Genomic DNA, 24125 nt, shown 5'->3' on the forward strand with positions numbered 1-24125 from the left:
TTCTTAGATTTTTCAAACTGCACCGAGATCCAAAACGGTTGGGGAACCAGGCTGTGCTGCTACACTGAAAACTAAAAGGAAAGTGTTATAAATTAACCCAGAGGAGCACATTTAGGGTGTTTGTCATAAGTCTTAAAATCCGTATTTCTGGTCTATCTAATTAAAGAGCAAGACCTTGCCGTGAACTAAAGCTGAAGAATACCGCACAAAATATTTCTAATAGGAATACAAGATGCATTGCTTTCTACTGGTAACTTTTCACATTACATCTGATACAGATAACTTATATTTTTAAAAAAAATATATATAGTTGGAAAAAGTCTATTCAATTTATTTGCATCTTAGTAACTTGTTATATTAGTTTTGATTACTAAAAGTATCCTCAGTTTAGCTATAAATGAATGTAAATATTACTGTAAACAGATGTCAGAAATCACAGAAAGTTTGTAAAGTGAGGTTATCTGGCTTTGCATATTAAGCAACAATATATTTAAAAAATAGACAGTTCAGTGTAATTTATTTGAAATGCTTTGAGAACAGTGTAAGGCTATTATGCAAAAAAAAAAAAAAAGATTTAATCAATACATCAATTATTTTTAAGAAATGAAGACATTACACAGTATCTCCAACATTTTGGCAAGTATTTGTCATTTCAGTAGTTCACATCCTAATATACTTTCTACTTCCTTCTATTTTGAAAAATACTTCCACTTACTCTGGATTGGCTAATACTCAACTTCCAAAATGAAGCAATTAAAATAAATTACAAGCCTGAAATAGAAAACAACCATATTTAAAACCTATACATACAGAAATATGTTCTATAGAGTAAAATTGACCATAATTTTGTTTGAAAAAATATAGGTAACCTGCTTTCTTATCAATTATATCAGCATGATTCTTCTAACACAGCAGAACATATTTACAAATTAAAATTGACATCTTATTTACTCTTACAGTTTTTCTGTAAACATGTAAAATGTATGAAGTATGTATTTTGGCAATATCAATGCTTCTGCAGTGCTGACGTTAGACTCTACACTGTGCAGAAAATGGAAATAGTGGTATCAGATAACATTTCAGTGCACTAGGTTGCAAATTTCAGGACCCTTCTTTAGAAAGGGTCAAATTCAGCATTACAGTACTGTTTAACCTTACATTTGAAATTAGAGTTTGATTCATAAATACAAATTTTATTGACATTTTACCTACTTTAAGGGTGCCAAGCTAGTCAAATGTAATTTTCAGACCAATAGGTCGAAAGAGTGGGTCAAACACTTTTTGAGGTGTGAGTTTCTAGAGATGCAGCAATAGTGAATGCTGTGTGCATATGTCTTTAGAAACAAATATGCAGTGTGTGTGTGTGTGTGTGTGTGTGTGTGTGTGTGTGTTTGTAGCTGACTCCTGAATAAGCAAAATTCCTTTGGTGGGTTGCATTAGAAAAATGATTGCAAACCATAGTTATAAAATTTAGAGTCACCCCTTACTTTAATCATAATTAAGCCAGAACACACCCAAATAACATGGAGGTTAATTCTCTGAACAGAGCCAATAAGAAATCAACATTTTTATTAGCATGTGGTGTAGTCCCAGTCCTAACTTTCTGTAAGCCTGTTACAGAAGTCTGGGGAGCCCACCTGGGCTTTGTTCTCAATTGTGGCCTTGAGGATGACACTGAACAGGTTCCCCATACAGGTCTTTTAATAGAAGTGTCTGTATCTGTGAATCACACATAAGAGAGCAGGCAGCGGACACTGGGATGACAGAAGAAAGGCTTATTTTTGTAGACATCACAAAATGGCTATCCTGAGGGCAGTATAACATTAGATACAGCTAAAATGTTAATATTTTAGAAGCACCATTTTGCATACAAACTGTCTGGCTGTGCACACAGAAAGGGCTACATAAAACAAAACACAGCAATTTAAACGAAGTATTTTGATGTTTCAGCTTCTTTACTCTTTTAATGCTTTATTCTAAATGGGACAGTAGGTAAACTACCATCCAATTATCAGAAAACACCATAATATAAACTGGAATTTTCATAACAAAAAATTCCTTCCAGTAGCACCTTAAAGACCAACTAAGTTAGTTCTTGGTATGAGCTTTCGTGTGCATGCACACGAAAGCTCATACCAAGAACTAACTTAGTTGGTCTTTAAGGTGCTACTGGAAGGAATTTTTTGTTTTGACTATGGCAGACCAACACGGCTACCTATCTGTAACTGGAATTTTCATCTGAAGATTCAGTACTGGCCCCTACTTACTTTCAAATGACCTTTTAGCTTGCATCTGTGAACTGAGAAACTACATATTCTGCACTGGCCATAACTGTTAAATTAAGATGATGAAAGTCACCAATCAATGAGACTCTTAGTTTTAGTCTTTCAAGCTTTTTTGAAACCTACACACATCATTCACAATTTCTGGATGTGATAGCTTTAAAATGCTTTGTTCATGTCCTTGTGTGTGGTTGCCTTGTGAGAGGTCAAAATAGGGCACTTTATAAAACAGAGATTCTTGGTATGTAATATGCATAAAAACAGTAGCTTAGAGGTCATATCTACCAGCAAGACATTGGAAATAATTGGTCAAGTAACCTCTCTCAGCCACAGAGACGTTTACAGAATTATCACAGGATTATAGTTGCCATATCAAATTACGCACACCAGCAGTTACAGTACTATGGTTTAAAGGTACAAATATAATAGAGACTGAGTTGACATTGTGACAAAAATATTAAAAAGTGCTTCTTGTTCCATATGTGGAATGCAAATACTGTACAGGTAAGACACAGAAGACCACTATGCGGTTGTTGTCAGACATTGCTTTCTATCTCTTTGTCAGTCTGCCAAGGGCATGTCTGCTCCATGTGGTCACAGTCAATGCTGATTTCACTGATGTCCATACTACAGTCAGACCCACTGTCTGATTGGTCCATTTGCTCAAGCTTAGATTCCTGCCGGGGTATTCTGTTCCTACTTGATGATGTACTTGATGATGTTAGTAAGGGGTCTTCGGAATCAAGTGTCCGGACTTCACTTGATGCACAAGAGACTGATTCTTTGGCTTGACGGATACAGTTGAGCCACTGCTGTTTGTTGAAGGTGTCATTTGCTTGCAGTGAGTGAGACTGGCTTTGAGATCCCTTTCTGAAGCTGACTCTAAAGAAGTTTTTAACTGAAATAAATGAGCCACATTAGTATATTCAATGCTTCTTGGAAGAGGACAGTGTGTGTGTGTGTGTGTGTGTGTGTGTGTGTGGTTTTTTTTTAATAGACATACTTCCACATTAATGATGTACCAGAAGAGTGCACAACTTGGATCCCACTAGGAGAAATGCAGCCCACCATCCATGTACAAAGTCTCCCACATGATTCCTACCACACAGTTTAGAAATTCCATGGAAGCAGAAGCAAAAGGAAATACAGTCATACCTTGTGTTACATTAGGTTCATGTTGCATCTTTTAGGCTTGCGAATGCGGCAAACCCCGAAGTGTATACTTCCGGGTTTCACCGCGTGTGTGTGCGCAGAAGCGTTCTGCGTGCTTTGCACATGCGCAGAAGCACTCTATCACGCCACGCGCATGCACAGAAGCGGCGATCTAGTTACAGACTTTTCAGGGTGTGAACGGCACCCCAGAAGGGATCGAGTCTGTAACTAGAGGTACCACTGTAGTGTTTTAAGCCATGGGTGGACCACTATACAAGGTTTATACAAGGTTTATGAGCTGGGCAGTCCCGCTTAAGAGAAAACATGCTTTGTGCTTTCTTCAGCTTGTTTTAACTACAGAATCGACCTCTTTCCCCACCATTTTATTTTATTCTAACAAAAGTCACACACAAAAATTCAGCAATGCTTAAAGACCTCCAAAGGAGGAGACTCCACCACACTCCTTGGCAGCAAATTCCACTGTCGAACAGTGGAATTTGCTGCCAAGGAGTGTGGTGGAGTCTCCTTCTTTGGAGGTCTTTAAGCAGAGGCTTGACAACCATATGTCAGGAGTGCTCTGATGGTGTTTCCTGCTTGGCAGGGGGTTGGACTCGATGGCCCTTGTGGTATATTCCAACTCTATGATTCTATGATTCTATCTGTGGCAATCAGTAGCAGCCAGTCAGATGATGTAATGATAATAAGTACAAGCAACCACTGAATGACAAAGAGGGGAATGACATTTGTGAGAAGCATGCCACTGGTCTTCATGGTATTTTGTCAGTATCTGGGAATATGCACAGTGCTGTCCTCGTTAATTCAGTGCTGCTGGACAAGGTCATGGGGGGCTGTCCTTTCTTCCAATAGTGATGGCAGCCATTTACTCTTGATAAACTCTTTCACCAACTCTCACTGGCGGCGGATTTAGGGAAGTGCAACTGGTTTGTCCAAACTGGGCACTGAGCAGAGAGGGTGCCACAGAGGACACTTCAGCAATGACGAGCAACAAAAGGCAAGAGGTGGCAGTGGTGGGAGGCACCAAATTCTGGTGTTGCACAGGGAGCCGCTAAAATTTTAAAGCTCAACGTCTGTCACCACTGGTGAGAACAGATTGGAGCAGTAGGTTCTTAGCATTGTCATTTAAAACCAACTCCTGCAAGAGTATCCAATAGAAAACATGAAGGTATCTTTTGTCTTTCCTGTCATGTTTTGCTTTTGTAAGCTGACATACTACTTTTTGAAAATCTTGTTTCTTCTTTTTTTTAAAGTGAAAAATTAGTTTGCCTTTTTTATATGAATGAGACATGCTGGCTTATACTTCCAGAAAAGATATTGGAAGGGTATTGTGGTGCATGACTAAATTTCAATATTTTATAAAAGAGATATAATATAATGGATTCTTACTTCTCTCATTGTTGCTAAATGCACCACGTATGGATCCACCCAATCGCACCTCTCCATCTTGCAAGTCTTCTAGCACAAGATCCTTCACAGGGATGGGTTGCCGATACAATTGGTAACAGAGTTGTTCATTCTGTGTAACAGCTCGAGTAATTACCAGTACTTCTTGGAAGAGAAACACATGCAATTTCTGACAAAAAAAAAAAAATTAATTGTGAGTTGTCACTCATACATTTTTTGCTTATCACTTCTCAAGGGTTATTAAAAAAAACAAACTAGCATCTAGTTAAATAATACTACCAAAGATGGGTGGAAATTGTCCAAGGGCATGGTCTGAAGGCACATGATGCAACCACCCTGCTGAAGGTAAGGAAGTTTGAGTCTAGGCCACTGACTGTATGGGAATCCCACCAGGGAATTGGATATATGCTGTCTTAAGTTCCAGGATGGAAGAAAGTACTAGTATGTTTAAATCTTGCCTAACAACAACAACAGTGTGCAAGGATGGCGTCTTATAAGCACTCTGAGAAGTGTGTTCCACAGTAAAGGCACAAATATGACAGTGGTGTTAAAATTAGATAAAGATCAGTTTCTCTCTTACCCACAATGAGGAAGAGCTATTCTATTTTCCACCCTTATTCTAACCCCTGTTAAGCCTGCTTTTTTTTTTTAACCCTAAATTAAAAGCAGTTAGCATCTCTTTCTCACTTCTGAGACTTGATAATATTTCCCCATGACAGCCATCCAAAAGCAAACCATTGCAACCTTACATTTAAAAAGAAGCAGTTCACTGATTATAAAAGAGAACAGTACTTAAGAAAGAGGTAAAACAATATTTTGTGTTTCCTAAAAAATTAATTCCTTACCGCTCCCCGGTTGTTCTTTAGTTCACCATGACAGCACACGACACGTGAATCATCTATCAAGGAGTCCTTTTGGCCTTCATCGAGATAGATTAGCCTCTCTTTGTAATACTGGCATTCAGATTCACCCGTCTTTTTGTTGATTTCTGCCACTATTCCTTGGACAATATTAATCTGGGGAGGGGGGGAATGGTTACAAATAAGTCATAAATTGCCAAGCCAATTTTGAAAGCATTTCTTAATAGGTTTATAGTTGGAAAAACAACATGGGTGGATGGACTTCTGTAATGAGCAAAAAGAGGCCATGTGAGTGTTTGGTACTTCAATATGGCTTTTCCATTTTAAGCATCAATCTGGCTCCAATGCATGTACAGGAATTCTATAAGCAAGAACATCTTCATTATGTCCTGTGAGCAGGCGTATGCTACATATATGTGAGAGGAAATCTGTCGTGCAAACAGAACTCCTTTATTCAATTAATCTAAATAAAGAGTGTAAATCCCCATCGTTCCTTTCTGCTTACATATAAACAGCAGGGCTTTGTATTTTGTATTCCTAGATAACTGCTACTTTTTTGCATGTTACAGAGCCCAAGCAGTTTAACAGTTTATACTCTCTCAAGTTTAAACAGCAGTTTAGGATGCAGTATATAATAGGAATGCGTTCTAAAAAATAAAATCTGAGGGCCAATGATGTGAAGTTTCTTCCCACAATTTCCTTGAATTAGAAAAAATATTAAACCTATTTTCCCCAAGCTTCTTGTTTAACTGAAGCTTTTTAAAAAAAACACCTGAAAGAAAAACAGTTTTACAGGCTTTCTGAAAGATGCCCAAATTCAGGCTTCACCACATTTTCAAGGAGAAGGAGCTCCAAAATTGTGTAGGAATAATGAGAACAGCTCTCTTGTGCCCTTGCTATTTGAACATGACAGATGAGTGGTACTGTTAAAACAATAATTTTTGGTCAATTTTTGAAAGTTTAGGGGGGAAAGCTGTATTATGTTCTTAAGAGGCAACTAAAAGCCACAACATACGTAAGGCCTTGGATATCACCAATGATTACATGCAACAATATATTAAGCCTTGCATCAGGGAAGTGGCTACAGGGAGAAAGCAAATGACCCAGGATGCCCAAAGATGCAACCAGTACTTCCAGTAGCAGTTTGCATGAGTGTAATGGCACATGTTGCAACTGGCACACTCACACAAATCACATCTTGCAAGGAATGGCAGAATCCATATACACACCAGGTCAGTGGATACTTCCTCTACAAAGTGCATTCCAAGGGCCACATGAGCTACTCAGTGTAAAGCAATTTTAAAATACCAGAAGCCTAAAAAGTCACAAAAATCTAACAAGAGAAGGGAAATATACACACATCTTTCTGAGAGAAGATATGCGAATCTACTTCTAATGATTTGTCCTTTAGATAAGGCATTAATTAGTTTAAACACATACAGCTTCTTCGATGTGCTGTTGGTCTGGATGATCGTTTGGCGTGTGTCGCAGAATCTCTCTAAGCAGTAGTGGGTACTTCACTAGACGGCTTCTTGGGATATCAAGGAAATTCCAGAGGTCCAGTTTACGGCTGAAAGGTGACTCTAGACAACGCTGTAAGAAGTCTTGAACCCGATGATCCTGCTTCTTCTGGTCCAGCAAAGTTTTGGCAGCTACCTGGTTGCTACAGTAGCTATCATAGGAATTTAGACAAGGCAACTAAAGGAAAAATAAATATATGGAATTATTATCATCATCATCACCACCCCACCCATCTGATTGAAAATACAATTGATGATAATTGCTACTACTGGACGATACTGGTTAGAAGCCTGAATTTGTCACTTATTACCATCTAGCAGTGTAATGTCACTGGGAATATTTCTTAGAAACTTACAATCCAATAAGCAGGTGTTTAGAATGAGTGTAACATCTGTTGAGCCAGTAAAACACAAAAATTCCATGTGGCATACTGGTATTACCTGCTAGGATGCTACACTTTGCCTAGGAACACCATATTGCCAGATGTACTCACTTATTTATTTATGCTCCACTCTTTGAGACAAAGCAGCTTACAATATTTTAAAATGCAAATCTGTTCCACGGAACCTTTAAAAACACATAGGCAACACCAAGAGATGATAGCAGTCTCTGCAGGAATTGTATCCCATCACTGTGAAGTCGCTGCCCAGAAGGCCCTATTATGCATTCTTACTAGTCTGGGGGAGAGCTATGATGCAGGCTCTCCAGTTGGTAGTAGCAATGGGTGGTTTCTACTATTGTATCAATACAGCTAACTCTTACGAAACAGATCACACCCTCTAATATTTGGATGAAGGGCGCTATATAAATTCAATAAATAATAAAAAACATATGGAAACTTTTACTGTTTGCCAATATGGGAATCTAGCTGTGGCATTCACAAAGTGAGTTGAAACTTGTCCAGTAGTAGCTGGCATGGTGGTTCACAACTGCTGTCCTAGCACTAGCATTGTACAGTTTATCTGGATAGGGGTCTGTCAGGACAACATAGAGGCCAGGTCAGGACTGCGCAGATGCGCTGGGGGAGCCAATCTGGTTCTTGTGCTGGTGCATCTGCAAAGCTCCAACTTCAACACTGTCCTGCCTCAGCCATATACAGGTAAGCAGTAGTGGTGCTGGTATCAGGAGGGCAGCTGCATGGCTCTGCCCCACCACACTGGCCACTACTGATCTTGACTCCTACGTAACACAGAGTTAGTCCTCATACCCTTACCCTTCCTGCAGTGTTACTGCTTGGTACTAGTTCTCAGATCAAACATGGCTTAGATTAATTAACTGATGCAATTCACTTAAAAATATTGCAACAAGATTGTTTGTTAATCCCAATATCGCTGCCCATTCTTTGCACATTTTACTATTGCTAGTTTTCACTTTTATAACCTTAAAAATGAGGAAGCATATAAAAAGAAAACAAAATTAACCATTTGTGAAAGTTTTCCATACCCAGCCCACAAGGATGTGACCAACACAGTCTGTAGATCCATCAGGCTTCCTAATTTCTTTTAGCCGTCTAAGAAGATCTGATGTAAATACATGAAAAACATGAAAAACTTAATTGGGGTGGGGTGGGGTCAACTTGCAAAAGAATACTGAGGACTCTTCTATAGTAAAGTTCAACCTTGTCAAGTACTGTTTGAGAGCCTTTCATTGCCTTTGACCATCTGCCTGTTTATCACTATTTGCTAATAAAACTCCTGTCAAATGATGCAACACCCCTATTTTCACAAAGCAGTGAGCTATCCCATGAGAAAACGGCTATACACAAACTTGGGCGATACACCCTGCTAGTGTTCCTCTTTCAGTGCCAAACTATATAAGGCACGGGAGAACTGTGATTAGTTTTCCCCACGTTTCTATTTTTAACAAAGAGGAACCGAGAACTCTGGTTTTGACGGAAGCAGTAGTGCTACAGAAAAGAAGAGGGTGTAACCATTCCTCACCACAACTGCTTTCCCAACCAAAATCCCACCCAAAGAAGCTGCTAGTAGGCTCACCTAGGGGGAAATACAGCTGGTATCATGCTGGTATTTATCCCCCATCCAGGGGGAGGAAAAATTAGGTCAGGACTTAAATTTTCACACAGACATGAATGCGCCAACCCTCTTCCCCAGCACAGGTGCTCCAAATCTGAATCAGAACCCTTCCTTGTAATTTCTTTCAACTAAAAACAGTAATTTCAGGAGACTCAATGAATAGTTATATCTAATCTGTCTAGAAACATATGAATACCATCTGCTATCTACACACGCACACAATCATGATTATACAAATCTTATTAAGAAGTTGAAATGCACAAATATTTACAATATGCCTCTCGAAAACCTATATTGGGTTGAAAAGTCCCTGTCCCCCCCCCCAGCATTTAGACATCTACTTCCATCGATTTTTTTGTGACTTAAGTTCTGTTGGGAACATTCAACTCTCGTAATGAAACTTTAACCGTGTAAATATAATTTCTGATAGCACCCAAACCGATTCCCAGATGTGTGTCAGTACTGACAATGGAAGTTGGAAGCTGTGGAGTCAACAGACAGGAATGACAACTAATGACACTAATGTTTCTGTAGTGAAGGTAAAATAAAAAGTGCCCATTCCAATGTACATTTTTCCTCCACAGATAAATTTTGTAGAGGTTTTTATCCAGTCTGCAGCCCAGTATAATTCAACTGTTCCTCAAACAATGCTCCTCAAACTTATTTGGCACTTAGCAACTGCATATAGAATAGAAAGAATTATACCTTCATGCAAAGGAATTAAAGAGTCCAGTGTCCCAAATATTTGGTTTAATTCTTGCTCTGACATTATGGAAAGTTTAAGCATTGGGTCATGGTAAGCCTGCACAAAGATAGAAAAATCATTAAATAAATACATATTTGTAATTCCATTATTGGTGATAGCATTTAAACTCTGGCTCTTGTGCCTTAAAGTTTTTATATATTTGAATTGATCTGTACACACAGATCACAGAAACTGTCTGTGAACAAATTCAATAGAGGCACACAATAATTAAGGGTATAGAATACCTTCTTTGCTAACTTCAGGTCTTCTATCAAGTCTTCTTCTCCTTGTGAAAGTTCAAAAATTGCCTATAACAGAAGATATAACCTTGATAAATTTGCAGTTTCAAAATTTCTCAAGTAACATTTTAAAACTATGGATAAATGGTAAGTCCAGATTGCCACAGTGCCAAATGGGGTTGGGGGTAAACACAATTCAGTTAGCATTTAAACCCAAATCATTCAAATTTGCACTTTGGGGGGGGGGGGCACAACATAGCCACCCACTGAAATTTGTGCACATCTTAATTTTACAATACAGTTATCTAACCAGGCAATGTTTACAAAATATTATGCATATTAACATTCAAAAATGCACTATATTTGGAGAAAGTGATTGCAAAATTCTGTGATTAATCAAAACTGCATGCAAAATTTCATTTATTAGGAAAAATCCACCCTAAATTGCTGAAGAATTTTTATGAGTTTTTAAAAAGAAATTTGCAAATGGCTGAAATGCAGAGAACTGAATTAAAATAATTACAGAGAAATGAAATTGTCAGATTCTTCCATTCCTAACTGTCAAAGCAAGAGAAGATAAAAAATGAGACCAAGCTTTAAGTCTATTAAAGTAATGTCCTTTATTTAATATCCTTCCCTTTGTGATGAAACTCATCCCTAAAATAATGGTGGAGAGCCTACTGGTGAAAGGTGGCATACAAAACTCAAACTCATAAAATACAGTGGTATCTCGGGTTACAGATGCTTCAGGTTACAGATGCTTCAGGTTACAGGCTCTGCTAACCCAGAAATAATACCTCGGGTTAAGAACTTTGCTTCAGGATGAGAACAGAAATTGCGTGGCCGGGAAGCCCCATTAGCTAAAGTGGTACCTCAGGTTAAGAACAGTTTCAGGTTAAGAACGAATTAAGTTCTTAACCCGAGGTACCACTGTAAATGGCGGTCCCAGGCAGTCTCCCATCAGACACATACCAGACTGGCTTAGCTTCGGCAGACTGCTAAGTCATGTGCCTTCAGACTATGCCCTGGGGCCTTTTAATAAAGGGTACTTGTATGATTCAGCATCCTATGCTAAGCTAGAACGGAATGCCATGCGATGCTGTGCATGGCATTTCCTCCATTTCTAAAATATTTTATTATGAATTCTTTTTTTCCAGTGAAGATGTGAAGACAGTTAGCCCTGTTTCCCTCAGCTTGAAAGAGCCAGTTATTAGCTTCTGCCTTCTCTCGCTTCAGGAATGCAAGAATGCACTGTGTTGTCTTCGAAGGCTGTGATGGCTGCTTTTAAAGCCTGGAGTGATTGCAAGGAGTGATGTTGCATTTCAGTGTTTTCATGTGTGCAAAGGAGATGGGTGGTGGCTAGTTCTTCCAAGGAGGGAAAAATGGGACTAAAAAAAAGTTTATACACAAACATGTGTATCTTCACTTGCATTCCTTAATGCCATTTCAGGCAAGTCCAAAGAGAATATAAGTAAGCAAACCTCTTGCCGCTTGATTTCTTTGGATGTCAGCATCTGATTGACACAAACATCAAAGGTCTCACTCCAAAGTTTACTGTCTCTTCGCTTGGTGCTAGCAGGGGGTACATTTCTAGTCCAGGGTCTTGAAGCAAGCAGATCTGGCCGACTGTCACTGCGAAAACTGATGGAACGCTGTGAAAAATAAAAATAAAATAGTTATTGCTTTGCTAGGGTTGATAGTAAGGTTAATTGTCATCTTGTTGAGGACAAAGTAAAACTGCTGTTTATTCACACAATACTCTTTAATATTTTGGAATAAGAACTGACGCAGTTGCATCAAAAAGGAGGAGTTTGGAGTTGTCTCCTATACTAGTTCTGCTCAAAATAGATCCATTAAAAGTAATGGATTCAAGTTAGTAATGTCTATTGATTTCAATGGGTCTATTCTATGTAGAAGTAGCATTGGAGACAACCTTGTATAACAGAAATTGTTATCGAGCAGAAATCAAACACTTGCTTTTACTGAAAGTGAAAATTATTAATAAAGTGCTTTTCATTACTTCCATATAGATGAGCAATATGCAAAAATAAATGCTTTACAAACAATACAAGAAATAAGACATGTTGTACTTAATTAATTAAAAAATCGGTTTTACCTGAAGCGTCTGACTGAATCGTTTCAAAGGAGTTGCTCGAACAGGAGGAATTAAACTTGCTAGTGATGTCACTCTAGAAAGAGGCCTGACCCGCTTATTACTGGGCTCCTGTAAATTTTAGACAAAATACTTACGTTTAGAATCATAAAACCAACACATTGATTTCATAATACAAGTATAGAAGTTCCAATGTATCCCAGTCCCCAACAGGGGACCCTATTCAGGACTCCAACTGGCTTGTAGTGTTATTTGGTTCTCCCAGAAGGTTTCAGGTGGGGATAAAGCAAAACCACCATCCTGAATACTTTCCACAGTGTGCCCTATAGTGCTAATGGGTGCAAGTCCAAGTTTGGCTGTCAGCTTTTGGCCCCCATAGCCCCCAGGATGACTTAGAAAGGATAACACACAAATACAAAATTCAAGTACCAAAAAAACATACCTTACAAAAACTTAAGACAAACAACCTTAACATTTCAAAAATTATTAAAAGCCAAATGCATTTACGTTCCTGCCCAAACAACAAAGAGCAGTCCCCAAAAAGATGTCAGAGAGAGCAAGATTAAACCTGAGTATGTTGTTGTTATTATCATTTCCCCTTTTCCATTTAAAACATGTAAAGTGCTCCTGGTAGGAAGGTAATCAGACATGAAATTAAACAAAAATGCTAAAGACAGCAGCAAGCAACAGATCAAAACAGAAAGGGGCCCAGAGGATCACCATTGGGAGGGAATTCTAATATTTTGATGTCTCTGCCAAAAAATGTCCCATCTCTCATGCTCACCTATCTGATCTGATGTAAAGACAAAACTTATCAGGGTCTCCGCAGCCTATCTCAAAGGTTGTGCAGGTTCATGGTGGATTAGGTGATTTCTGAAGATTGCTATAAACTGTGGAGAGAGGTAAAAAACCGTCTGTTGTCCTTTACTGTCTCCTGAGCTCTCCCCATATAGCACAGGGAAGGGGCTAACTGCATGCTGCACCTCTCTACCAGCCTTAACAGACACCTCCTGGGGTTCAATCTGTCAGGGGCTTGTGCTGACTAATACTTCCCCTATGACATTCCACCCCCAACATCCTCAGCATTTCATGGGTCAACTGCCCTTGACAATTTCTGGAAGATGCTAAGCAAAAAATCTCATTAGGCCATTTGGGGATAAAAAAAAAGGCCCCCACAACTCTTTTCTCATACCCCAAGTATGCAGAAATCACTACCTTAGTAGGGTATTAGTAAGACTCGGCATGAGTACAACCAATTCTCATGTTTACTATTAAGATTATTTTGCTCAATGCACACAGCTGGCAAACATATGAAACATCAACAATACAAGAAGAAAATGTTTTGGAGAGAGAAAGGATGCACAACAGACATATGTAACTTCACACACCTTAGGGTTTAATCCTGTGCATGTTTACTCTGAAGTAAGTCCCATTGTGTTCAATTAGGCTTATTCTCAGGTAAGTGTGCATGCAATTGCACTGTTAAAACATTCATGCACATACATTTAATCACTTCCCTGTCTCATCTTGCAATGCAAAAGGTTCAGCAGCTATGCTTGTTATCATGACCTTGCCACTGAAAGGCAGAGATACAGTTTCAAAACAGAAGTCTTTAGCCTCAAATATTTCTTCCAGCTGAGAGTCAAATCATTATGCATTTCTGTGTTACCAGATCTCCAGCAAGCAAGAATTAGAGAGTTTAAGATTACAGTATTTGCGAAGGTCATTTGTACATTTGATTGTATGTATATCTCTCAAATTTATTACCCGATTATAAAACATCCACTATGTATTTAAAGAACTGAGTTTTTAACAAAACTCAATAAGCATCTATCATCAAAGAGCAATTCAAGAACCAAGATATACAATTAACAACTCACTATTTAACCCCTTTTGTGTCAAGAACCTCTGAAGGATTAATACTCTTGTTTCTGCACACACACACACACACACAAATGTAAACAAAGGTATAAGAAGCAGGAAAAGCTATAGCAGTAAATATTTTTCAAAAGTTTACGATTACCCTTGCTTTCCTAATCTCCATCCGACATTGAAGAGATCGTGGGCAGCACATGTAGACGGCAAGACTTGACAGAAAAACCCAAATCTTCCAGGTGACGTGAAACACATCAAAAATCACATTTCGGGAACATCCTAAGTCCATTCACCTCTCTTTTTCAGCCATGATCATGAAGTTTGCTTAAGCATCATATAATTCTAGTTTACTAGAAAAAACACTGGTGTAATAAACCGGCTCTGACTACAATCTTCCACATGCTAGCCATTCATATTAGCAATCATTTCTGGGGGTAGGGGTGGGGGGAAGGAAATCAGAGCATTAGCAACTTCATTAATAGTGATTAGAAATATCACTTCCATCAGCACAGCTACGGAGAGGAGAACTGGAAGCCAGCCACATATTTATTTCTCCACAAATAAAGCTGAAATCCAACAATATTCCTTAAAGCATGGAAGAAATATATTTTAAAACCCCACACAAATAACTGATTCATCCACTTGGCAGTCCTGGTTGCAAACAAAAAATGCAGTCTGCCCTCAGATCTTCAGCAGAGGTGCATTCTGTATCCTTCGCCTTCATCAGCAGTCCCTTGGCTCAGCTTTTTTGTTAAGTACATTTATTTTTATGCCACTGCAGCACCACTGGAATACTGAACACACTAGAAAAGACATTCAGCATTCACTATGATTCTCCTCTCAATGGCGCCTCAGCCATCAGCTGTTTCTTATTTAGCATGCCAGTGATGCTGTGCCAGAACAGAGAGACGCTTCACATCAATCACACTGCACTGCAGTCCCGGTGGGATAGAGCTACGCCACAGTGCACACAGTTAAAAACACCCTACCTGGTTATATATTCCCTTTAGTTTCAATGACTACAGAATATAGCAATATTTTTAAAAAGCTTATACAGCTTGTTTCCACAATTAGATGTAGAAGTTGCTTGAGAGTTGCTGTCCTTAGACTACAATTGCTGGCAAAGTGAATGAGGAGTTCCAGGATGCTTTAGTCACACACCCTTATTTCTCCCCATAAACAGTAAACTTCACTAAATGAACAACCTGCTCTTGTCCTTGAATAAAAGACGGAAACACGTGATATTGCAGGACAAGCTGACTTTCAGTGCTCCCCTAACTTTCGATTTGCCATGCACACACTGTGCCTTTGAGATGTTCACCCAGACGCTTGGGAGCTCCTTAGCCATAAGATAGCTTTCATGCAGCTGGGGAAAAGATAAAAAAGACCCAATTATCTGAGCAGAGCAGGATCCCTTTGGCTTTTCTCACAGGATTGGCATTCCTGATGCTGGCACACTGCCAATTTAGGGACTGGGCTCTGGGAGTGTGGCTGAGTCAATCAACGTTTCTCCCAGCTGTATAGGGGCAATCACTCATAAATCAGAATCTCCCACACAGTTAGGAAAACGTCTAAAGAGCATTCAAATCAATAAGCTTAGAGTCAAGGTAGGATATTATTAGGATAGAAAAACCATGTAAACTGACTTTACTGGCTGTGACATCTGCACAGGAAGAAGGAGAAATGCATGTTCAGTCCCCCTTCTCTAGCAGCTATGGAACCAGATACCTTTGAAAGGAAGATTTTTATTTCTCTAATGCAAGTGCTACAAAACTGAAAACTCTGCTGCTGCCTGGTTTTTGGAGGAGGCACACAGAGGCAACTGAGCAGCCTGCCATCTAGATAATATTGCACTGAATGAGAGATAGGGTCAGTATTTAGTTCGTTGTTTATTAAAATAGCTTCATATCAGTTAGAGTCCTTGAGCTGTTCTTAATTAGTCTCTAGCCAAGGTGTGAACACCTTTGCTTAAGGTAAAGAAATACCTGTTGTGTCAACGCTCCCTGATGTGTACACAAACAGAAACCAAATTGATACTAATGAAGCCATTAGTGGTGATGTGAACAGCTGGGGGGAAAGTGCTATGAAATGCTAGGTGGGGACCATTTCACTGCACTCTAAGGTGATATTGTGAACATACAGGGTAGGCTCCCTATGCAGTTTAGAACCTTGGAGTCTACATAGCAAATATCCCTCCAACTTGAGAGCAATCTGGCTATGACATCTGTCACCTGATTGATCACCAGGGTTGAGGTCATGTGCTTTAATATTTTTAGATCTTTTATTGTAATTTTATTGATACGTGATAAATTATGTATTACAATTTTGATATAAGCCACATTGGGAACGTTTTGGCCCTGGAAAGTGGCACATAAAACTTTGAAATAAACAAATACATTCCAACTGACCTCTATTTTTTGCTCTAAACAAGGAAACTACCACTATCAGCTTTGGAGCAAGCCGGAATTTTAAATTAAAATTAAACTGATACATGATTAACTTAACCCAGCGAGAGCCTGCAAACCACAGGTCAGGGAACCTTTATCCTTTTTATAGTCTGCTGAACAATAAAATGATTTTCTTGCATTCTCTACATCACAGAATTCACAAGCTGGGTAATTTGTGACTGAAATTAACAAATTCTAGTCTTGAAGAAACCTTTCATTAGAAAACTCTGTAATCACAAAGGCTACTTCTGTATTAAGGTTTTTTGATGGCCATCCAGACTGACTCCCAGATTGGTTCCAGATACAAAAAGGGTGCCGCTAGTGAGCCCTGGAGTTGCTCATACATTGCAGGGCAAATGGTGAGTGCTGTCAGCTTTAACAATGCAACTGAGCTTTTTGGGTCGGCTGGTGTGCTTATCCCACCCTTGGAAGATGGTCCAAACTATCAGAGGCCGGCTCCCCACCCCCACCCTGGACCATCAAAACACCTGTTAAGGTCCTTTACTCACTGTTGTGTACTATGGCCTGGAACCACTATGCTATACCAACTCTCCAGAAATGGACTGCATAAAGTAACTGGAAATATAGCAAATAAAGACAGTTGCAGAAGAAGCAACAACAGCTAGCCCATGTATTTCATCACACTCCAAGAACCAAAAGTGTATTAACAATAAATAAAAGTTTGGTTGCGTTTTTTTGAAGAGAAGGTTGCAAGATTATTTACAGGGCAATGTAGCACTAATTAGGGCTAGAATGATATGTTCTGGAAAACAAATTAGTCTGCACTTAACACTGTAACAGAATACTCTACAAGGTGAAAGAGTATACTGTATAGTCTTAGTTTCAAATACAATCTGCCGGCTTCACAGATAAAACAAAACAGAACCATTTTGTTTCAGACACCTTATTCCTGGCACAGTTTCTATGCTCATTTACTTTCAAAGTTTCTAGTTTGGTCAACACTGTATTGGTATGTCAACATTTGTGATGGCAGAAAGCCTAAAAAAATATTATTTGTGTTAGTCTGCTACTGATTAAATTGGCACTAGATAAAATGGTTATAATAAAATAACCTCAAGTACTGAGCTTTAGTAGAAAACCACATTAGGAAAAAGCCCCATTCAACCTCCATTCCACAGGAAGTTATCAATATTTAGAACTAGACAGAGATTTGCTATTTCTTTTAATTATGCAGGTTGGGAGGGGGTACTTTTTGGAAATGTAACATGCGGGTGCAGTCTTAAAGAAACTTCATTGGGAGTAAATCTGAATTCACTGGAAGGTACTTCTAAATAAATACGCATAGAAGCTGGTTACAAATAAAATATTTTGAACTCAGAAACGTCTCTGCCCCGAGTTGAAAATAATCTATTGGACAATGTCAAGCTAGCAAGGGTCAGTATATAGTTTAGACACACCCCAGGAAAACTAAGCCACTTATTTTGAAGGATGCACTCCTGAAGGCTCTTTGAGTTACAAAAGCATCTTTGGTATATCTGCTTGTAGAAGTACCTTTTCTGTGGGATTAACAGGGTTATCTCCGTTTTTAAAAAAAATCATAAGTGGCCATTCTAGTATTGGCTGAATAACTGTAGTCTAGGGAAATAAACACTCCTGGATAGTGCCTTTTATTTCATTGGTGCACTCTGTATACTGGCATGGTGATGAGCACCTTTGCTATGCAGCTCAATATAATTAGTATTCAGTATAGAGAATTGGGTGCTGTTCAAACTCCTGGAATAACCTGGGAATGACCTCAGATAATGAGCAAGAAGATGTGGCTAAAACACCTTTAGATTCCTGGGTGGATGGAGCAGCCAAGTAATTTCGTTGTCCCCGAGAGGGGGCAATGACAATAAAGATATTATTATTATTATTATTATTATTATTATTATTATTATTATTATTCCTGCCAGCATTGCTAATTCAAGCTCTTACTCAGTACACGTGGTTAATCTAAAATGCCAACCAGAGCTTTATGCTGCACAGCACAGCAGAAATATCACAGAAATGTCAGCATCATTAGGCTGAACAGCATTATTTTATTTATTTATAAGATTTCTTACTTGCCCTGCACCATAAGGGTCCAGGACAGGTTACAACAATATAACAATATATTAAAGTCAGTTAAAACAATTTACATCAGGAGAGTAGGTTGGGTCCTAAAATTCAATTTAAAAATACAATAGTAAAATGAAAAAGTATTTTGCAACCATAGTACGAATGAATTTTGACAAATATATTAATGTCTTCATTGAAATAATTTGGAGGGTAACATGCTTCAATTTTAGTTCTATTGTATATTATTTACTTAAAACACTTTTATACCACCCTTCATACTATTCACTGCACATTCCATTGAACAGTACAGCTGATAGGGCTATACAGTTATTTTCAAGTAAGAATAATCATTGTCTTTTGGGATCAGAGCCTGACTGTGGGCAGAGCAGAGGCAGTGATAGAGCTACTGAATCCAAACCTAGCCCATTTCCCAGAAAGGTGCCCACAATTCACTCCTCTAAAGTGCCAATGGCAACAGGGGAGAGGGATTCTTGACTCCCACTTTTGAAATGCTCTTTACCACTATAGGAGCTGTGGGAGAGAAAATAGATCACTGTCACCCACATGTGTGGGGTAAATAACAATAACAACAAAATGGCTGGATACCTGGATTCAAAATGCGGACTTTCTAGCAGAAGAAAACCCTCCGTAGCAGAATTTAAACTCAAAAAGTCAAGCAACAGTGTAGTGTTAGGAATATAGGTTGTTAGACCCTTTTATCCTGCTTAGTTGCATACAGAACTCACCTTTTTCTACCACTCTTGCAATGAACAAGCCATACACTGTTAAGTAAATTTTAAAATGTTTTACATACAACATGTTCCAAAGGACAGATTCGTGCATTTATTCAAGCAGCAGCAAGGAAAACACAGGCAGAATACTCTTGGGTAAAAAATACAGAAAGATAGCTTCAAACACGTGCTCTAAACTTGGAGCTTTCTTAGGCATTTCTTCCTTGGTCAGTTACATGACACAGAAAAAGGGAACAGGAAGAGAAGGCTTCATTTCTTCCCTCATGGAAAAGACAGGGTGTGACCTAGCCAAGTCTAGGAACAGAACTCTCTTGTCTTAACCCCTCCATGCACTAACTAGCACTCATGCATAGTTATGTTTCACTGCAATTTCCCACAGGAACAACAAACATTGCTTTTATCATTCTGAAATCAAGACAGATCTTGATTCATTTCAGTTGATGTTAGGTTGATTTTTATCATTTAAAAAAAGTGTGTGTGTGTGTGTGTGTGAGAGAGAGAGAGAGAGAGAGAGAGAGAGAGAGAGATTAACTGTTCCTGCTTGCAACACTGTTATAATGTTGTTTTTATATTCTTGTAAGTTTCTCTGAATATTATTTGTAATAGAAAAGCGACCTAGAAGCATTTAAAATTAGGTTTTAAATAAATAAATGCAATATTTTGCATTCTCTCTCACACATACTCTTCTGTTTTTAAGGGCTGCAGGAACATGTAGTTTAAACAAAACAATTCAGTTGTTTTAAAACTGTTATGGGTGGGATGGTAGGTGGAATGCATCACACATTCCAAGCACTGTCCAGCTGGTACCTACGATAATCACACCAAAACACACAAACTGCAACAAAATCCATTCTGGTTTACAGACATTATGCCCTTTACAAGCTACATTGTAATTTGCTCACAAAGTGCTTAAAGGGAAAAGGATACAGATTAGGGTAAACAGGGATAAATCTAGCCCTCTGTGAGGCAGGTAAACAGGATACATAAGAGTTTCCTCGCCAGAAATTCATTTCATGTACTGCAACTAAACAGTTTCCGAGGGGCAAAAAAGAAGTGTGTGTATACTGAAGGAAATGAGTTTTATGGTACTGATCCCCAGTTATTAAAAGGCTGTTCAAAAACACCCCCATCACCTATATGATTTTAGGAAAATCCCTTCCTGCATCTCAAATCGCCTCAGAATATCTGCTATTGAGTCTTGATAGAACAGGCTGAAGAGTAGATAAATAAGCACAGAGGAGACAAGGAAAGAAACAGGAGGAGCTATAAATATTTCTTTTCTTTTCCTTTTCCTTCCTTTTCAAGAGATGCATGTTTGAAATATTAATTTTCAATGAGCAATGCTGATGAATAAACCTTTTCACAACATTGTTTATTGCTTCATGTGTGTGTAGCTTTGACTTAAAAATGAAACTATTCAGCTGCCGCACATGAAATGACTTTCTGGGAAGGAAACTCTTTCTCATGTATCCTGTTTACCTGCTTCTCAGAGGGCTAGGTTTATCCATGTTTACCCAAACCTGCATCCTTTTCTCTTCAAAGTACTTCATGAGCAAATGACAATGCAACATAAAAAGGGCCCAGTGTATGTAAACCAGCGGCTCCTATATGAAGTCACCACATCAAGCAGCATGCTAAAAATACTTTCAGAGAATCTCAGAGATACAGACTCCTCAGGAAGGAGAGCGTTCATCACTTCCAGATCCTTCACAGCAAGCTTGTCAAAGCACTCTGCACCTACAACTCTTTTAGACTCACTTTCTTCTGTCCAGAAACCCTCCCGGCCCAGCTTCCATATGCTCTATTGGAGTATTGTTGTCTCAGTCTGCTTCACACTTGGAATCATTTAGCAAGCAGGAACACAGTGAGACGTACCAAAATTGTGAGATGTGTGCATGGGATCAGTGACAACAGGCCCCTTGGCCAGGGGCCAGAATGTATCTCTCAACTCTGCAGTGGTAGTGATGCTATGCAACTAGAGGTTGTCCATAACAGCTAGCCAGGAAAGTAAAGGCAGCTCTCTCCAAAGTCCCTGCAGTCTCTGGTAGCCAGCTCTGAGAGGTCAGAGTGAAGAAACCTCTCACTGAGATCACTTCACTGGAAACAAGAGACACTTGGCTGGGTTCAGCTCAGTACAGTGGTACCTCGGGTTAAGAACTTAATTCGTTCCGGAGGTCTGTTCTTAACCTGAAACTGTTCTTAACCTGAAGCACCACTTTAGCTAATGGGGTCTCCTGCTGCTGTCGTGCCGCCAGAGCACGATTTCTGTTCTCATCCTGAAGCAAAGTTCTTAACCAGAGGTACTATTTCTGTGTTAGCGGAGTCTGTAACCTGAAGCATCTGTAACCTGAGGTACCACTGTAATTGAGCTAGCAGGAGTCATTGCAATGAGTCCCACTAGCTCGACAGGGCTTCCCCCACTTCTTTGCCTTGAGCTTCTCAGTAGGCTTTGGATGGTTGGAAGAACCCCCAAGAAGAGCACATGGAAGGGAGTAGTGGGGAGAATGTTCCATCAGGCAAACAGAACTGCTTATGCTGATGCAACAATCTCCTTAAAGTGCTGCTTTGAATTCCACTCGGTGATAGTCACCAACGTGGCTGGTTTTAAAAGAAGATTACACAAATTCATGGAGGATAAGGGTATTATGCTGTTATTTATGTATTTCATTTCATTATACACCGCTTGATTTAAAAAAAAACAAAAAAACTCAAAGTGGTTTACAAAAAGATAAAAAATAGAAATCGTGAAAAATTACTCTAACATACTCTAACATACAAAGGTTACCTCAACTTTCTAAGCATGTGGGTAGGCGTCTCTAAACAAGAATGTTTTTAGCAGGCACCAAAAAGAGTGCAGTGAAGGTGCCTGCTTGATCTCAACAGACAGGAAGTTCCAAAGTGTAGCTGCTGCCACACTAAATGATTGAGTTCTTACAAATGCAAAACAGGCATTATGTGGCACCTGTAGTAGTGCCAATTCTGCCAGTTGAAGTGGTCAAGTGGGCATGTGTGGGGTAAGGCAATCTCATAAGTAAACTGGTCCCAAGTTGTTAACCCTGATATCTATGTGCTACCTTCCCTGTCAGAGGCAATGCCTCTGAATACCAGTTGCTGAAAACTGAAGGGAGGGAGGGTACTGTTGCAATCAGGCCATTGCTGTCTGTTTTCCATAGTCATCTGGTTGGCCACTGTGAAAACAGGATGCTGCACTAGATGGGCTACTGGCCAGATGCAGCAGGTTCTTCTTACACGTGCAACTTAGTAATTCTCAAACAGTATTTGAAAACTATTAGTCAGCTTGTATGTATCTTAGAGTTTTCTCTCCCTCATGTTTATTGTGGTATCTAGTCTCATATTACAATTTAGACAACTTCACACAACTACCACTAAAATGTAAAACAGCAGCTCCCCTTAAGAGCATAAGAGCTGGAGCAGGCCAAGAGTCCATCTGTTCTAGCATCCTGTTCTTGCAGTGGTCAACCTGGTGCATATGGGAAGCCTACAAGCAGGTCCTGAGTGCAACGGCACTCTTTCCTCCTTTTGATTCCCAGCAACTGGTATTCAGATGCCTATCACCTCTAACAGTGCAGGTAGAATGTAGCCACTGTGGCTAGCAGCCATTCATAGCCTTACCCTCCATGAATTTGTCTAATTCACTTCTAAACCCACTGAAGTTGCTAGCCATCACTACTTCTTGCTGGAGCAAATTTCCTCATTTACGTATGTGCTGTGCAGAAAAACACTAAATTCAGCCTCCAATATTAATTCCAGAGGCTAAAAACGCAGGTCTTTCACAACCAGTTGCTGTATGGTGTAGTATTTAGAGGATAGGGGAGCCACATTGTACCTAATCCCCATTCACCCATGAAGCTCAGTGGGTGGCCTTGTGTCAGTCACCTTATTTCAGTTCACAGGATGGTTGTGAGGATGAAATGGGGAGGATAGAGAACCATGTATGTCCCCTTAAGCTTCTTGTAGGGAAAGCCTGACAGAAACATTATAATAAATAAACAAAAACTACTTTGTTTACTTACATATGCATATCAATCCTTACTTAAAAACTGGGTACTGTCAAGAAGAGAAATATGTGAATTTGTTACTACTTGGCCTCGTTACTACTTGAATTTGTAGTACTTGGCCTCACTTGACTCCAATGATTACCACTCCCTTAGGGCGCAACACAGAATTATGGCTTACTAACATTATGAAACTAGATTATAATGCATCAAGTGGCTCTGTTTTTTAGTCTTTATCCTATTACATCATACAGTTCAAAGTTCTTAGTTTTTGCTGGATTAGCCAAAGCTAGAAATTGCTTTGTACCATTTATTAGCTGGCAGCTTTTTACCACTACTTTGTCTGGTTTCTGTCTAGCAAAATCAGCAATAATTTTGTAGTACCTACTGCATAGATACTATTGGCACTACACAAAGAAACAGCCTTTCCCAGAACAGATAAAGATACTAACTAAATTAATAGCACTATAAATGAAAAAGTTGCACGTCTGATTTCATCATTTGAAGGTTGGTTTCATGATTTCCAACAAATTACATGTGGTGTTTCCAGGGGAAAAAAGCAATGGATTTGCCAGTTTCTGAACACAAATATTGCCCCACATAATTT

General features: G+C 39.1%; 1 protein-coding gene across 9 annotated transcripts in view; it reads right to left on the reverse strand.

Moving 5' to 3' along the window:
• Positions 1-500: 500 nt before the first annotated feature.
• The window catches only part of ARHGEF3 (Rho guanine nucleotide exchange factor 3), a 102061-nt gene continuing 78436 nt past the window's right edge, over positions 501-24125 (reverse strand). For 6 of the 9 annotated variants that reach the window (XM_028719095.2, XM_028719097.2, XM_077924938.1 and 3 more), the window contains 9 exons: positions 12371-12478; positions 11736-11906; positions 10261-10323; positions 9976-10072; positions 8681-8757; positions 7157-7414; positions 5702-5872; positions 4839-5025; positions 501-3180 (listed from right to left, as the gene is read on the reverse strand). In XM_028719095.2, coding sequence (XP_028574928.2) covers positions 2819-3180; positions 4839-5025; positions 5702-5872; positions 7157-7414; positions 8681-8757; positions 9976-10072; positions 10261-10323; positions 11736-11906; positions 12371-12478 — 1494 coding nt within the window. In that variant the 3' untranslated portion in view covers positions 501-2818. Of the gene's footprint in view, positions 3181-4838; positions 5026-5701; positions 5873-7156; positions 7415-8680; positions 8758-9975; positions 10073-10260; positions 10324-11735; positions 11907-12370; positions 12479-14390; positions 15165-24125 lie in introns of those variants that run through there. The other 3 variants (XM_028719098.2, XM_077924940.1, XM_077924939.1) reach the window with 3 other exon arrangements.

The sequence above is a fragment of the Podarcis muralis genome, chromosome 2 (genome assembly GCF_964188315.1).
Source record: "Podarcis muralis chromosome 2, rPodMur119.hap1.1, whole genome shotgun sequence".
NCBI classification, from domain to species: domain Eukaryota; kingdom Metazoa; phylum Chordata; class Lepidosauria; order Squamata; family Lacertidae; genus Podarcis; species Podarcis muralis.